Below are 13,784 nucleotides of genomic sequence, written 5' to 3'. Positions count from 1 at the left end.
CACTCCTGCCTGCTAGCCTGATCACACCCTTAACCACTCCCCTGCCAGCCTGATCGATGCCTAACTGTTCCCCTGCCAGCCTGCTCACTCCCAACTTCCCTTCCCTGCTAGCCTGGTTGCCCCTAGCTGCCCTCTCCTGCTACCCTTATAGCCCACAACTATCCTCCTCTGCTTGCCATCTTGTGGCAGCCATCTTCTGATGACATGGGGTGGCCATCTTGTGACCACATGGGGGCGACCATCTTGTGGTGGTCAATTTGCATATTACCTTTTTATTATATAGGATAGGATAGATGGGATTGTTTCTCTCTTATATAGGAAAACTATATAGATGGGTAGAAATGGACAAGAATTCAAATATAACTCATTTGTTTCTGTCAGTTAAGCATTCTTCCAGAAAATCAAAGTAACTGATTCCCTGGGTTTCTGATGTATGGCCCATGCTTGGCTCTGTAAAGCTTCCTGACGCTGTGGGAAAAGCCCAGACTTTGGAATCTGACAGTCCTGGGTTCACATCCTGGCTCTGACTCTTACAATTAAAGGACAGTAGACAAGTTGCTTAATTTCTCTGAACTTTAACATTCCCATCCATCAGGAGGGAATACTGCTATTTATCTTCTGTTTTAAGGTATGGGAAGAACGTTGTAGAATGGTAGGTGCAAGATTAGGTCTGTCTCTCCAGAAATGACTTCATATTGGCTGTAGATCCCTCCATTTGCTCAAGACAGATTTTCTTGTGGGAGATATCCTTGTCCTTAGGAGCTCTCAGGTTTGCAGAATGTGAACAAATGAGTTTTGGGGTCATTAGTACTTAGCCTGTCTAATTTTTCCTTTCCTGGTGGTCAGGACCCATCTCACCCTGTATAGAATCTGGAGGGTTGCTCCACCAGCCCTCCTTATCATGCTACACTGATTGTCCCCGGTTCTTTAGGTCTCCGAAGCCGCTCCACTCGCATGTCCACCCTCTCAGAGGTTCACATCACCCCTAAGGAGGATGGTATGGAGGTAGACCTGCCCGTGCGTGCCAATTCCCGCAAGCAGTTCTTAGTTCCCAGTGAGTAATGAATCTGTTCTCCCTGTTTGATGCCCTGGAGCAGTTCCTCCCACATTGCCTGAACCTGTTCTGGAATATCCTAAGATTCCAACACTCCCCTGACTTAGCACTTAGTATTGTTCTGCCCCCGCCCCACAGCTCCCTTATCTGGAAAATACCTTTTTCTCCCCCTTACTTGAAACATCATATACAGTATATACAGAAAAGTGAACATATCATTTAGTATATACAGTTCTTGAACACACACATATAACTAACACCCAGATCAGACAGAGCATTACCAGCACCCAGAAGTCCCCCTCAGGCACCCTTGCAGCTCCTAAGCCCCCAGGGAAACCTATACTCCTGACTTCTTTTTATTTATTTATTTATTTACTTACTTACTCTGGTTTAATGAAAATTTGATCCATTATCTTTTTCTTAATTAGAAATTATTTGCATCAAGGTTTTGTTACAGGGCATATAGGAACTAATGAGAATATTTTTTATAATACAGATCAGTTACTATGTCCCCAGAAGGCCACAGAGCTCTGTAAAAGAGAAATAATTTTTTTTGAGTTCTTTTTCTTTTTTTTGATGAGAGAATCATGCATCTGCTGCCTCCTGCATGCCCCCCACTGGGGATCTAGCCCCAAATGCAGGCATGTGCCTTTGACTGGAATTGAACCCAGGACCTTTCAGTACACAGGCTGATGCTCTCTCCACAGGCCAATCTGACTAGGGCCTGACTTCATTTTTTTAAGATTTTTTTAATTGATTTTTAGAGAGCAAGGGAGAAACATTGATGTAAGAGTGAAACATCGACCAGTTATCTCCTGCAAGCCCCTTACCAGGGATCGAGCCCGAAACCTGGGCATGTGCCCTGACCTGGAATCAAATCATCAACCTTTTGGAGCATGGGATGATGCCCAGCCAACTGAGCCACACTGTCAGGGCTAATCCTGAATTCTAATAGCATAAATTAGCTTTTTCTCTTTTTGAATTTTATACATATGGAATTTTAAAACTGTCTTTAAAAAACATATTTTTATTGATTTCAGAGAGAAAGGGAGAGAGAGATAGAAACATCAATGATGAGAGAGAATCATTGATCGGCTGCCTCCTGCACGCCCCACACTGGGGATCAAGCCCGCAACCCAGGCATGTGCCCTAACCCGGAATTGAACCAAGACCTCCTGGTTCATAGGTCAACGCTCAACCACTGAGCCACGCTGGCCAGGCAATTGTCAACTTGTATTAGATATATAAAGTAGATGAAGATTTTGTAAGATACACAACCATTACATCTTACATGTATCAAATTTAGCTCTTATAATATGAAGGTAAAGGATCATGACCAAGTATGGGAAGTAATGAGTTGTACCTTTCAGGGTTGAATCAGTATGGTTAGTTTTGCTCATGTTTCCATTATTTCTGGCTTTTCAGTCTTTGTTCCTGTTAACCACCTGAGTTCTAAGGATTTTTTATTTTGTTTTTTGTGTTCCAAGGCTATATATATATTTTTTTTTAATTGATTTTTTTTACAGAGAGGAAGGGAAAGGGATAGAAAGTTAGAAACATCGATGAGAGAGAAACATTGATCAGCTGCCTCCTGCACACTCCCCGCTGGGGACATGCCCCTGACTGGAATTGAACCTGGGACCCCTGAGTCCACAGGCTGACGCTCTATCCACTGAGCCAAACCGGTTAGGGCATGTGTTCCAAGGCTTTTGAAAGTGAGAAAGGTCTGGCTTTTCTCCCAGTGAGTAGAAAGGCCTGGCCTAAGAACCCATACTTGGGTCAAGCCTAAGGAATTCAGGCCTTAAAAAGCTTTTCCCTTCATGGTGAAGTCCATACTGAGTTACTCACCCTTTTTTTATTTTTAATCCTCTCCCGAGGATATTTTTTCCCATTGATCTTTTTTTGTGTGTGTGTATTTTGTGAGGCTGTTTTTTCCATTGATTTTTTTAGAGAGAGTGGAAGGGAGACAGAAACATGTATGTGAAAGACATATCGATTGGTTGCCTCCTACATGCACCCTGACCAGGGCCTGGGATGGAACCTATAACGAGGGTGTGTGCTTTTGACCAGGAATCGAACCTGCATCCCTTTGGTCCATAGGCCAATGCTCTAACCATGAGCAAAACTGGCCTGGGCAGGAAACTCAAGATTTCTTGACCCAGGAGCCAGCCCCTGCAGAGATACTGGTCCGGTTCCGGGTGTGGGCTGAGGTGAAGGCAGAAACCCAAGTTCTGCTCACACTGTAGGAGCCTGAGCCCTTGCTGAGCTGGCAGTCAGTAGCCATCCTCCTGGTCCATGAGCCATGCGGGCTCGGCTGGGTACAGCTGCATTGCCGGCTTCGCCAATGACTCTTGTTTCCTCACAGCTGGCCCCCCTAGGAACTCCTGCCCTGCAGTGGCTGAAATACCATTTACGATGGTCAGCGAGGAGGTAGAAGAGCAAGTCCATTCCATGCGAGGCAGCTCTTCTGCAAACCCGGTGAACTCAGGTAGACATGCTGAGCTGTCTGCTGCCCTACTCCTAGTGCAGAGCAGTATCATTCTGTTTCACACCTGGTCTGCCGTGGCCCTGAGTTCAAACTGCACTTGTCACTTGGGGGCATGTTTCCCTGTGGCCATGGAATCAATTTTGCACAAGGGTGACCCTGTCCCCTTAAGCAGGCAGAAACCTTCTAATATAATTGAAGTGTTGTCACAAACTATAGTGTCTTGGCTAACACCTGAAGAACAGCCTAGACCAGCGGTTCTCAACCTGTGGGTCGCGACCCCTTTGGCGGTCAAACGACCCTTTCACAGGGGTCGCCTAAGACCATCCTGCATATCAGATATTTACATTACAATTCATAACAGTAGCAACATTACAGTTATGAAGTAGCAACGAAAATAATTTTATGGTTGGGTCACAACATGAGGAACTGTATTTAAAGGGCCAGAAGGTTTAGAACCACTGGCCTAGAGTAACCATTAAGACTAAATAGTGATGGTCTCACCTCTCTGGTGGTTGAGAAAATGCCACCAAGGTATGGGGAGAGTTTGGGTTAGACCTGGAGTACTCACATGGGCAGATCTTTACTTTGTGAGTTTGACCATCCCAAGAGTCACATCTATTGCTTCCTCTCCTTGCATATGGTGATTTCAGTCTAAAGGTCTTGAGAAGGCCTAGTCCTAGGAAAGCCCAGGACTCAGTACAGCAGCCGGAGAAGAACAGGCTTGCTGGCCTAGACAAGTAAAAGAATGAGCTTTTCTTCCCGTAGTTCGGAGAAAATCATGTATTGTGAAGGAAATGGAAAAAATGAAGAACAAACGAGAAGAGAAAAGGGCCCAGATCTCTGAAATGAGAACAAAGCGAGCTCAGGTATCTTTCTTGGGAAGCTAGGGCATGGGGTTTTTGACAGGTACTCTTAACTGCAGCGTTAATGGCAACACAGATACAGTTGGGCCCAGCATTACTGAGACTCCAATTCTGATATCCAGGAAGTTTAACTGGTGTCTCATCAGGATTCAGAGAACAAATAAGTCAGATATTCTTCTGAGGGCCTTCACATGGGGACTATTTCATGCTGACTGTTCAGTGGGCACGCCTGCCACAGGGCACAGTTGCCTGTTTCCCCCAACCTCCTAGTTGTGTGTATGTGGTGGAGGTGCTGCAATGCAGTTCTAGTTTGGAGCATTTCCCCTTACTTGCTCTGGAGAATCCCAGCCTTCTGTCTCCTAAGTGGCCCTCACCCCAGTTCCTAGAGTGGTTTGGTGCATGCGTAGGCCCCCCTGCCAGTCTCTATTCCCAGGGCTTTGTTCATGGGTTCTCGGCTTAGAGTCAGGGTGGGAGGAAGTGAGATCATGTGAGGGTTTTGTCAACTCTGATGGATCAATTGCACAAGGAGAGATGGTGCTTTTCCTTAGTACTGAAGTCGAGGAGCACTTACATCTCAGCAGTCAGTTTCTTTTTGCTCTTGTCCCAAACAGGAGTATGACAACAGCTTTCCAAACTGGGAATTTTCCCGGATGATTAAGGAATTTCGGGCTACGTTGGATTGTCATCCCCTTACTATGACTGATCCTGTAAGTAAACCCCAAGGGCTTCTACCTCTCCTTCCTGAGTAGGTTTACAATTAAGAGACAGAAAACTTTAAAGGAGAGCATCGAGCAGTCTTCCCTTGCCGTTGCAGGTATTCTTAAGATCCTTTGGTGAGTGGAGTTAGTGAGACCTAGATGAGAGTGTGATTTTATAAACTTCCCTCTACCCCACCTTATCTTCTATGCTCTTGAGTAACTATGGGGAGGCAGGGTCCTAGTGTTAGATCTGGGCTCCTGACTGGGCCAGACCTGGGGTTGGAGGGGAGGGGCTCTGGAGAAGCTTTCTTTAATACTGCCCTAACCTTCTGTTGGTTGGTTGTCTTCTCTCATCCTCTTGAAGATAGAAGAGCACAGGATATGCGTTTGTGTTAGGAAGCGCCCACTGAATAAACAAGGTAAACTCCGGTCAGAAAGGGGCTTTGAGGTAACAGAGGATGCCTGTGTCCAGGGAGCATCCCCTGAAAATACTCTCCTTCTGCAGAACTGGCCAAGAAAGAAATTGATGTGATTTCTGTTCCTAGCAAGTGTCTCCTCTTCGTACACGAGCCCAAGTTAAAAGTGGACTTAACAAAGTATCTGGAGAACCAGGCGTTCTGCTTTGACTTTGCATTTGATGAAACAGCTTCAAATGAAGTCATCTATAGGTTAGTCCCTCGCCTCTTCTCACCACCCCCCACCTCCCCTCACCCTATTTGATCTTTTCCATGCAAGGCGCTGTGCTGACACTGCTCACAGACATGCTGGACTCGAAAGCCCTTCCTGGCCTCTCGTGTTTCTTTTTTATTTTATTTTTTAATGTACTTTTATTGATTTCAGAAAGGAAGGGAGAGGGAGAGAGAGATAGAAACATCAATGATGAGAGAGAATCATTGATTGGCTGCCTCCTGTACTCCCCACACTGGGATCGAATGAGCCCGAAACCCAGGCATGTGCCCTGACTGGGAATTGAACTGTGACCTCCTGGTTTATAGGTCAGTGATCAACCACTGAGCCTCGCCTGCTGGGCACCAAGGATATTTTTATGAGGGCAGAATTGGGGGGATGAGAGGACATTGGGGGGGATAAGAACACATTTGTAATATCTTAATCAATACAGGGAAAAAATAATATTCACAGAATCTGAAAAAAAAAAAAAGATGGGAGACACAGAGCACATTTGCATGTTAATGGAGATGATGCACCAGAAGAAAAGGGAGTGGGGACTGCGGGAGAGAAGTCTGAGGAAGGTGCCTCAGAGAACAAGCAGAAGGCGAACGGGTGGCCTGTGATGGAACAGGGACACTCCATTGTAATGGGAAAGAGCAGAGGATGTGGGTCAGGCAAGTTGGCAGATTTGGAAGTGGGAAGGTGGGGTTTTCAACAAAAAAAGGTGAGGTCATGTTTTCTTTGGATCAGCTCACATAGAGCTGGCTCCGGCTCTGGCTCTGGTTCTAATTCTGGTTCTGGTTCCTGGGCTGCCATATGCCATTTTGCAGCATTAGTAGTGGATCAGAAGTGAGGTGTTACCCATTGCATTCTCTGAGGCTGGGCAGGCTTCAGGGATTCTTCCAGTGTCTTATGCAGCCACCCTGTTACCGACTGGGCTTTGCAGACTCAGCAAACTCTAGGACTGCTCTGTCTAATAAAGCACCCACAGCCTCATACAGCTGTTCATTAAAAGTTAAAATGAAATTAAAAATTAAGTTATTCAGTCACATAAGCCACATTTCAGGTGCTTCACCAGTCCCATGTGGAAGTGGCTACTACTGGACAGCACAGATACAGAACATTTCCATCAGCACAGAAGTTCTATTGGACAACACTGCTCCAAACTAGAAGTTGACAAACTTGGGCCAAATTGGGTTCACAGTCCCTTTTTATATGGCTCTAAAACCACGAATGTTTTTTACGTTTTTAAAGATTGTTGTTTTTTAATGTGACATATCTACATGGCCCACAAAGACTACAACATTTTGGGCTCCTACTTTAGAGGGTTTCCTTTGATCTTTGTAGTGTGTCTTATGCTGGGTGTCAGCTGCTAAGTTCAGGCTTTTGTCTATGTCTTCAGAGTCGGGAGTGGCTGGTGGCTCAGTTAGAGGATGGGCCATCCACTTGCGTGTAGCAAGTCAGTCCAGCCCCCATCTCCCTCCAGCCGGCTAGGAGAATTTCAGATTTGTGAGTGGGCTGAGTCAGGGGGGACCCCATTGCAGGAGAGGAGTACTAGTGCTTGGAAGGAGGAATGGAGGGCCCAGAGGTTCTGCAGTGGAAGGGCAGCAGGACCATGTTCCAGGGTACACACTTTGGTCAGAGATAATACACTCTTCCCTATCCTTTCTCCTAGGTTCACAGCAAGGCCACTGGTACACACAATTTTCCAAGGCGGAAAAGCGACCTGTTTTGCATATGGCCAGACGGGAAGTGGCAAGACACATGTGAGTATTCAAGCATGGCAGGGTATGAGTGTGCCCATGAGCTGCACTGGGTCCCTAAAAAGGAAGACAGTGAGTTTCGTGTAGAAAATCCACTCAGTGTAGGTGCTCCATCATCAGATAACGCTTGTTGTGTCAGGTGCAGAGAGGTGCCTTAACAGGTCCAGCCTCCCAACTTTGGTGTGGCCCACTGGGGTGATGGAGCCGGTAGTGCTCTAGCCTCTGCCAGGGGCCCTTTACCAAGTCTTCTGTCCCTTCCTTTTGCAGACTATGGGCGGAGGCCTCTCTGGGAAAGCCCAGAATGCATCCAAAGGAATCTATGCAATGGCCTGTGAGTAGTGTCTTCTGCCGCCGTGGGGTTGGGCACAGAAAGCAGGTTGCTTACTTAATCCATGCTCTTTCCCATAGCCCAGGATGTCTTCCTCATGAAGAATCAGCCCCGCTACCGGAATCTGGGCCTGGAAGTCTATGTGACGTTCTTTGAGATCTATAATGGGAAGGTAGCTGACAAGGAGACCCTGTTTATACTGTTGGGGGCCCTGAACTCTCAAAAACCTGCAGTTGGCTAGAAATGGTAGAAGCCAAACAATCTATGGACTGTGAAGCTCTGCCCTGACATATGGGGGGGGTTTCGTCTGATGGTGGGATGGTACTCAAGAATCAACAAGTGCCCTAGCTGGTTTGGCTCAATGGGTTAGAGTGTCGGCCTGTGGACTGAGGGGTCCTGGGTTCGATTCCGGTCAAGGGCACATGGCTGGGTTGCGGGCTTGATCCCCAGTGTGGGGCATGCTGGAGGCAGCTGATCAATGATTCTCTCTCATCATTTCATCATTGATGTTTCTATCTCCTCCCTTCCTCTCTGAAATATTAGAGAGAAAAAAAAACTTAAAAAAAAAAAGCTGTAATCGGGCTTTTAAAAAAAAAAGAGTCAACAAGTATGGCAGGAATACTCCGCAGGGTTCCTCTCAGATGGGAGGTCTGCCTTGAGTGTGCCCTGTGCACCCTTGACCCACCTCCTTCATAACTCTTTTTCCTTTGATCACCCATATTTGTTCTCATATTCATCCTCTCTTCCTCCCAACCCCCATCTGTGTGTGTATACATGAATAAACACTCACACATACAACTCTCTTCATTTTTGCAGAGTTGCTTTCCTTAGAGCAGGATCTAGATAATAATGGCTATGTTGATTTTTTTTAATACTTAAAAATTATTCGTTGAGCCGAAACCGGCTTGGCTTAGTGGATAGAGCATCAGCCTGCGGACTGAGGGGTCCCAGGTTCGATTCCGGTCGAGGGCATGTACCTGGGTTGCAGGCACATCCCCAGTAGGAGATGTGCAGGAGGCGGCTGATCGATGTTTCTCTCCCATCGATGTTTCTAACTCTCTATCTCTCTCCCTTCCTCTCTGTAGAAAATCAATAAAATATGTTAAAAAAAATTATTCATTGATTTTATGGGGATGTGCCTGCAACCAAGGTACATGCCCTCGATCGGAATCGAACCTGGCACCCTCAGTCCCCAGGCTGACGCTCTATCCAGTGAGCCAAACTGGCTAGGGCTCATTTGGTTGATTTTTTTTTTTAATATGTTTTTATTTCAGATAGAGGAAGGGAAAGGGAGAGAGACATAGAGATATCAGTGATGAGAGAGAATCATTGATTGGCTGCCTCCTGCACGCCCCCTACTGGGGATCGATCTGCAACCCAGGCATGTGCCTGACCTGGAATCGTACTGTTACCTCCTGGTTCCCGGGTCAATGCTCAAATACTAAGCCACACCAGCTGGGCAATTCTTTTTTTTTTTTTTAATCCTCCCACCCAAGGATATGTCCCCAATGATTTTAGAGAAAGAGGAAGGAGGGAGAGAGAGAGAGAAATATCGATGTGAGAAACATCGATCAGTTGCCTCCCGCACACATCCCTGCTAGAGAGCGAACCTGCAACCTGGGTATGTTCCCAACCAGGGATCGAACCTGAAACCCTGCGGTGCATGGGACAACACTCCCACCAACTGAGCCACACCAGCCAGGGCAGGGTGATTCTTGTATGTCTCTCTCTGGTAGATCTGGCAGGGATTGAGCCTGCAACCTTGCCGTGTAGAGACGAGACTAACCAAACGAGTTGCCGGCCAGGCAGGGCTGCTAATGTTGATTATTAATATGACATTATGTTCTAAGCACTTTACTTGTTTTAATTCACTTATTAATCACAAAAACCCTACAAGGACATGTTACCATCACTGTTGTGTAGGTGGTTAAGTACTGACCCAGTTCACACAGCTAGTGAAGTATTAGAATCACATCAAGCTGAGGCAGCCCAGTTCAGAACCCACACCTTCTGCTAGTCTGCCCAGCTCAAGTTCTGTCTTCCCTCCTGCTGCCTGCCCTTGTCTAAGCTGGGATAGGCCCTGAAGGAGGGAGGCGTCAGGTGGGGAGCCCAGTGCCTGGTGGCCTTAGCCTTGTTCCCCTGCCCGACACAGCTGTTCGATTTGCTGAACAAGAAGGCCAAGCTGCGCGTGCTGGAGGATGGAAAGCAGCAGGTGCAGGTGGTGGGGCTGCAGGAGCACCTGGTTAGCTGTGCTGACGATGTCATCAAGATGATCGACATAGGCAGTGCCTGCAGGTCAGAGTTCTAGCGAGGGGAAGGGGCTACTTTCTCATGCCCAGTTCAGGCGACAGACTAGCTCTGATCCCATCTGGTTCCACAGCGTCCCGCTCTCCCTGAAGGCCCCTGCGGTAAGAGGTCTTTAACAGGCTCATCAGGAGCAACTCAGAGTGTCTTAAATCTAACCAGGGCAGGCTTCCGTTCTTGTCTGGGTTTCTCTTCACTGATCCCTCTGTGATGGGAGACGGGAGCTCTGGGCCTCTTCTAGGCTGAAAGTGCTAGACCCACAGCTCCTGTGGGGAAGTGCTCTTCCAGGCCCTAGGCTGGTATACTGGAGGCTCAGGGAACGAGCTGCCCTCTCGCTGCAGGGCCCTCACGTTTTGGCAAGTGGTTCATGACAACCCTCCTTCCCTGTGTGCCCTGCAACAAAGATAGCTCATCTTTCTCTGTGTCCTTATGGGCCCCCCAGTCTGGCCATGCCCCTAGCATAGAATCCAATACTGTGGCTGCCAGGAAAATTTACCAGCTCCTCTGCTGGAGGGAGAGCTTCTGCCCAGGGAAGGCAGAACAGAAATCTGGGACGAAGACATAGGACTTCTTACAGTCCTGACCTGTGTCCCTCTCTTACCAGAGAATTCACTGCTGTGGAAGGGGGTGGCTGGTGACTTGAAAAGCTCATAGCCTTTCTTTGCCTCCTTTACCATAGGACCTCTGGGCAGACATTTGCCAACTCCAACTCTTCCCGCTCTCATGCCTGCTTCCAGATTCTCCTTAAAGCCAAAGGGAGAGTGCATGGCAAGTTCTCTTTGGTGGATCTGGCAGGGAACGAACGAGGTGCAGACACTTCCAGTGCTGACCGGCAGACCCGCATGGAAGGCGCAGAAATCAACAAAAGTCTCCTGGCTCTGAAGGTAGCAGGGGCTAGGTAGAGGTGGGACTGCTGGTGGGGCAGGAAGTGGACAGCGGAGATTAAGGAAAGGGCCTCAGTTGCACTTGGTGCCCCATAGGAGTGCATCAGGGCCCTGGGACAGAACAAGGCTCACACCCCTTTCCGCGAGAGCAAGCTGACACAGGTGCTACGGGACTCCTTCATCGGGGAGAACTCAAGGACCTGTATGGTGAGTAGGGGCGCTGTGGAGGTGGTGCAGGACATCATCTAGGCCTATCCTGGGCAGGAGGCCTGTGCCCTGGGCTGTCTGGGTTTCCAGACTCTAACTTAACTGAGCTTCATCCCTGCCTTTTCGTTCTAGACTCCTCTTTGCCTACCCAGGGGAGGAAAGGAGGCACTCGGTATACCCCGCAGCTCTGGGTTTGGGGGAGGTCATTCCTCCCTTCCCCGGTGGAAAGGAGGCTCTAGAATTCAGAAGGAGGACCTTTGGGGAAGCAGGAGAGAGGCATCCTGGCTTCTGTGACCTCCCTCCTAGTCCTTGGCTTCCAGCCTAGAATACGGGAAGGGCTATGTCTTGAATGGCTTTTCATCCCTTCCTTATTTTACCCACAAGCCCTTCTAGCTAGGTCTGCTCCGCTCCATGGACATCCTCTCCCGTGTCTGCAGGGAAGATGGGGATTTCAGATTAAGCTCTAACGCCTTCTCCCTGAGGCACTGCTGAGCCTGGATGAAGTGAGGGCTCCAGTAGGAGCCACAGAGCCTTCAGGTGTGACCTCAGTGTGAGGAATGGGTCAGTGAAGAGATAAAGAAGGAGGGGGTCATAAGATGTGCCTTTAAAGGCACGGAACCAACTTTTTAAGGAACTTTAATTTGCAGTGGAGCCAGTTGCCTGGTGAATAGGTGCTTAATGAGCTCTCCCCCCAGTACCATGAGGGTCCAGTAGTTTGGAGAACTCCTCCTGGCAGCCTCTCCCCATGATCCTCGACCTTTAACCATCCATGCCTTCTTTTGCAGATTGCCATGATCTCACCAGGCATAAGCTCCTGTGAATATACTTTAAATACACTAAGATACGCAGACAGGTACCGGAACCTATGCCCTGTGGGATGGGAGCAGGATGCGGGAGAGGAGAGGGAATGGCAGTGATGGAAGAGGGAGGAGGCTCTGGGACTCAGTGCTTACTGTTTACTCTTCCATGATTCAGTGAACCTGAGGTTCGGGAATTCTGACAGGATGCTGGAATGTCTGTCCCAATCCCCTCCAGGCCTTGTAGGGAGTCAGCATGCATGAGGGTCTTTTCCTAGGCCAGAGGCAAAGCTGCTGCTCCATCCCCTTAAAGCCTCAAGGCTGGTGGTCTTAAGTGGTACAGCACTCTTGTGAGTGCCAACAAGGTTGCAATGGGATCAGAAACCTTCTTGTTTCCTCAGGGTCAAGGAGCTGAGCCCCCACAGCGGGCCCAGTGGGGAGCAGCCAATTCAAATGGAAACAGAAGAGACAGAAGCCAACTCTCAGGAGTCTCTGATCACAAGCAACGTAAGGGGCAGGGTGGGACCTAGCAAGACAGAAAAATGGCCTGCTGAGGTGGGAACGGGGCCATACTCTTGTGTGTCTCCTTTTAGTTTTCCAAGGAAGAAGAGGAACTGTCTTCCCAGATGTCCAGCTTTAATGAAGCCATGACTCAGATCAGGGAGCTGGAGGAGAGGGCCATTGAAGAGCTCAAGGAGATTGTCCAGGTGGGCAGCTGGCGCTGGCATATCCACCCCAGCACAGGCCCGCCGCTGTGCTCAGCACCATTGCCTGAATGTGACCTGGGCTTTGCTTCCACAGGTCTTCAGGTTGGCATGGCAAGAGGCAGCCCTCCACCCTAGCATTCCTTAATTCTTGACCTATTCACTCATCCATTCTTCTAGGTCAGCTAATACCACACCCTCTTCCTTAGCCTGGCACACAAGCTTTCCTCCATCCTAGCCAGAGCTTGTCTCTCTCCACCATGCTCCTAATTGGGGGTTTTGGAGGGTGGTTGATATGCAGGGACCTTGTTATTCAGTGAATGTTTGGTGAGTACTTTCTGTATGCCAGCTCCTGTGCTGCGACCAAGGACCAAAAACATAAAGTATGGATAGTAGGCCCTGAAGCAAGACTTGTTCAGCCCTGATTATTTTATTTATAAGTGATTTCCTTGTGAAAGTCATTTAGCCTCAGTTTCTTCATCCTTAAGATGGCTAAGACAGGTTGGTTTTGTCTGAGGGTTAAATGATGTGCATTTATTTATTTATTTATTTTTAATCCTCACCCAAGGATATTTTTCATTGACTTTTAGAGAGTGGGGGAGAGACAGAGAGAAAGAAACATCCATGTGAGAGAGATATATCCATTGGTTGCCTCCCACCTGTGCCCCAACCAGGGTTGGGGATCTGGGGATTGAGCCTGCAATAGAGGTACATGCTCTTGACTGGAATCGAACCAGGGACCCTTTAGTCTGCAGGTTGGCGCTGTATTCACTGAGCCAGATTTGCTAATGTGCTTTTAAAGTGCTCAGCAGCCTGGCTGGCATGGCTCAGTGGTTGAGTGTTGACCTATGAACCAGGAAGTCACAGTTCAATTCCTGGTCAGGGCACATGCTGGGTTGTAGCCTGGATCCCCAGTAAGAGGTGTTCAGGAGGCAGCGGATCAATGATTCTCATCACTGATGTTTCTACCTCTCACTCCTCCCTTCTTCTCTGAAATCAAAAATATATTTTTTAAAAACACATAT

At 48.1% G+C, this 13,784-nt stretch overlaps 1 protein-coding gene across 4 annotated transcripts in view; it reads left to right on the top strand.

Moving 5' to 3' along the window:
* Positions 1–13,784, top strand: part of KIF2C (kinesin family member 2C) — a 32,708-nt gene that overhangs the window by 15,882 nt on the left and 3,042 nt on the right. For 3 of the 4 annotated variants that reach the window (XM_015567536.1, XM_006769262.2, XM_006769261.2), the window contains 15 exons: positions 932–1,054; positions 3,420–3,542; positions 4,308–4,408; positions 5,017–5,112; positions 5,468–5,522; positions 5,609–5,771; positions 7,448–7,538; positions 7,803–7,866; positions 7,944–8,035; positions 10,016–10,158; positions 10,847–11,051; positions 11,148–11,258; positions 12,044–12,111; positions 12,457–12,562; positions 12,649–12,762. In XM_015567536.1, coding sequence (XP_015423022.1) covers positions 955–1,054; positions 3,420–3,542; positions 4,308–4,408; positions 5,017–5,112; positions 5,468–5,522; positions 5,609–5,771; positions 7,448–7,538; positions 7,803–7,866; positions 7,944–8,035; positions 10,016–10,158; positions 10,847–11,051; positions 11,148–11,258; positions 12,044–12,111; positions 12,457–12,562; positions 12,649–12,762 — 1,632 coding nt within the window. In that variant the 5' untranslated portion in view covers positions 932–954. Of the gene's footprint in view, positions 1–931; positions 1,055–3,419; positions 3,543–4,307; positions 4,409–5,016; positions 5,113–5,467; positions 5,523–5,608; positions 5,772–7,447; positions 7,539–7,802; positions 7,867–7,943; positions 8,036–10,015; positions 10,159–10,846; positions 11,052–11,147; positions 11,259–12,043; positions 12,112–12,233; positions 12,273–12,456; positions 12,563–12,648; positions 12,763–13,784 lie in introns of all 4 variants that reach the window. The other variant, XM_015567537.1, reaches the window with a different exon arrangement.

The sequence above is a fragment of the Myotis davidii genome, unplaced genomic scaffold, assembly GCF_000327345.1.
Source record: "Myotis davidii unplaced genomic scaffold, ASM32734v1 scaffold924, whole genome shotgun sequence".
In the NCBI taxonomy this organism is placed as follows: domain Eukaryota; kingdom Metazoa; phylum Chordata; class Mammalia; order Chiroptera; family Vespertilionidae; genus Myotis; species Myotis davidii.
This window is presented reverse-complemented; position numbering and strand designations above follow the sequence as displayed.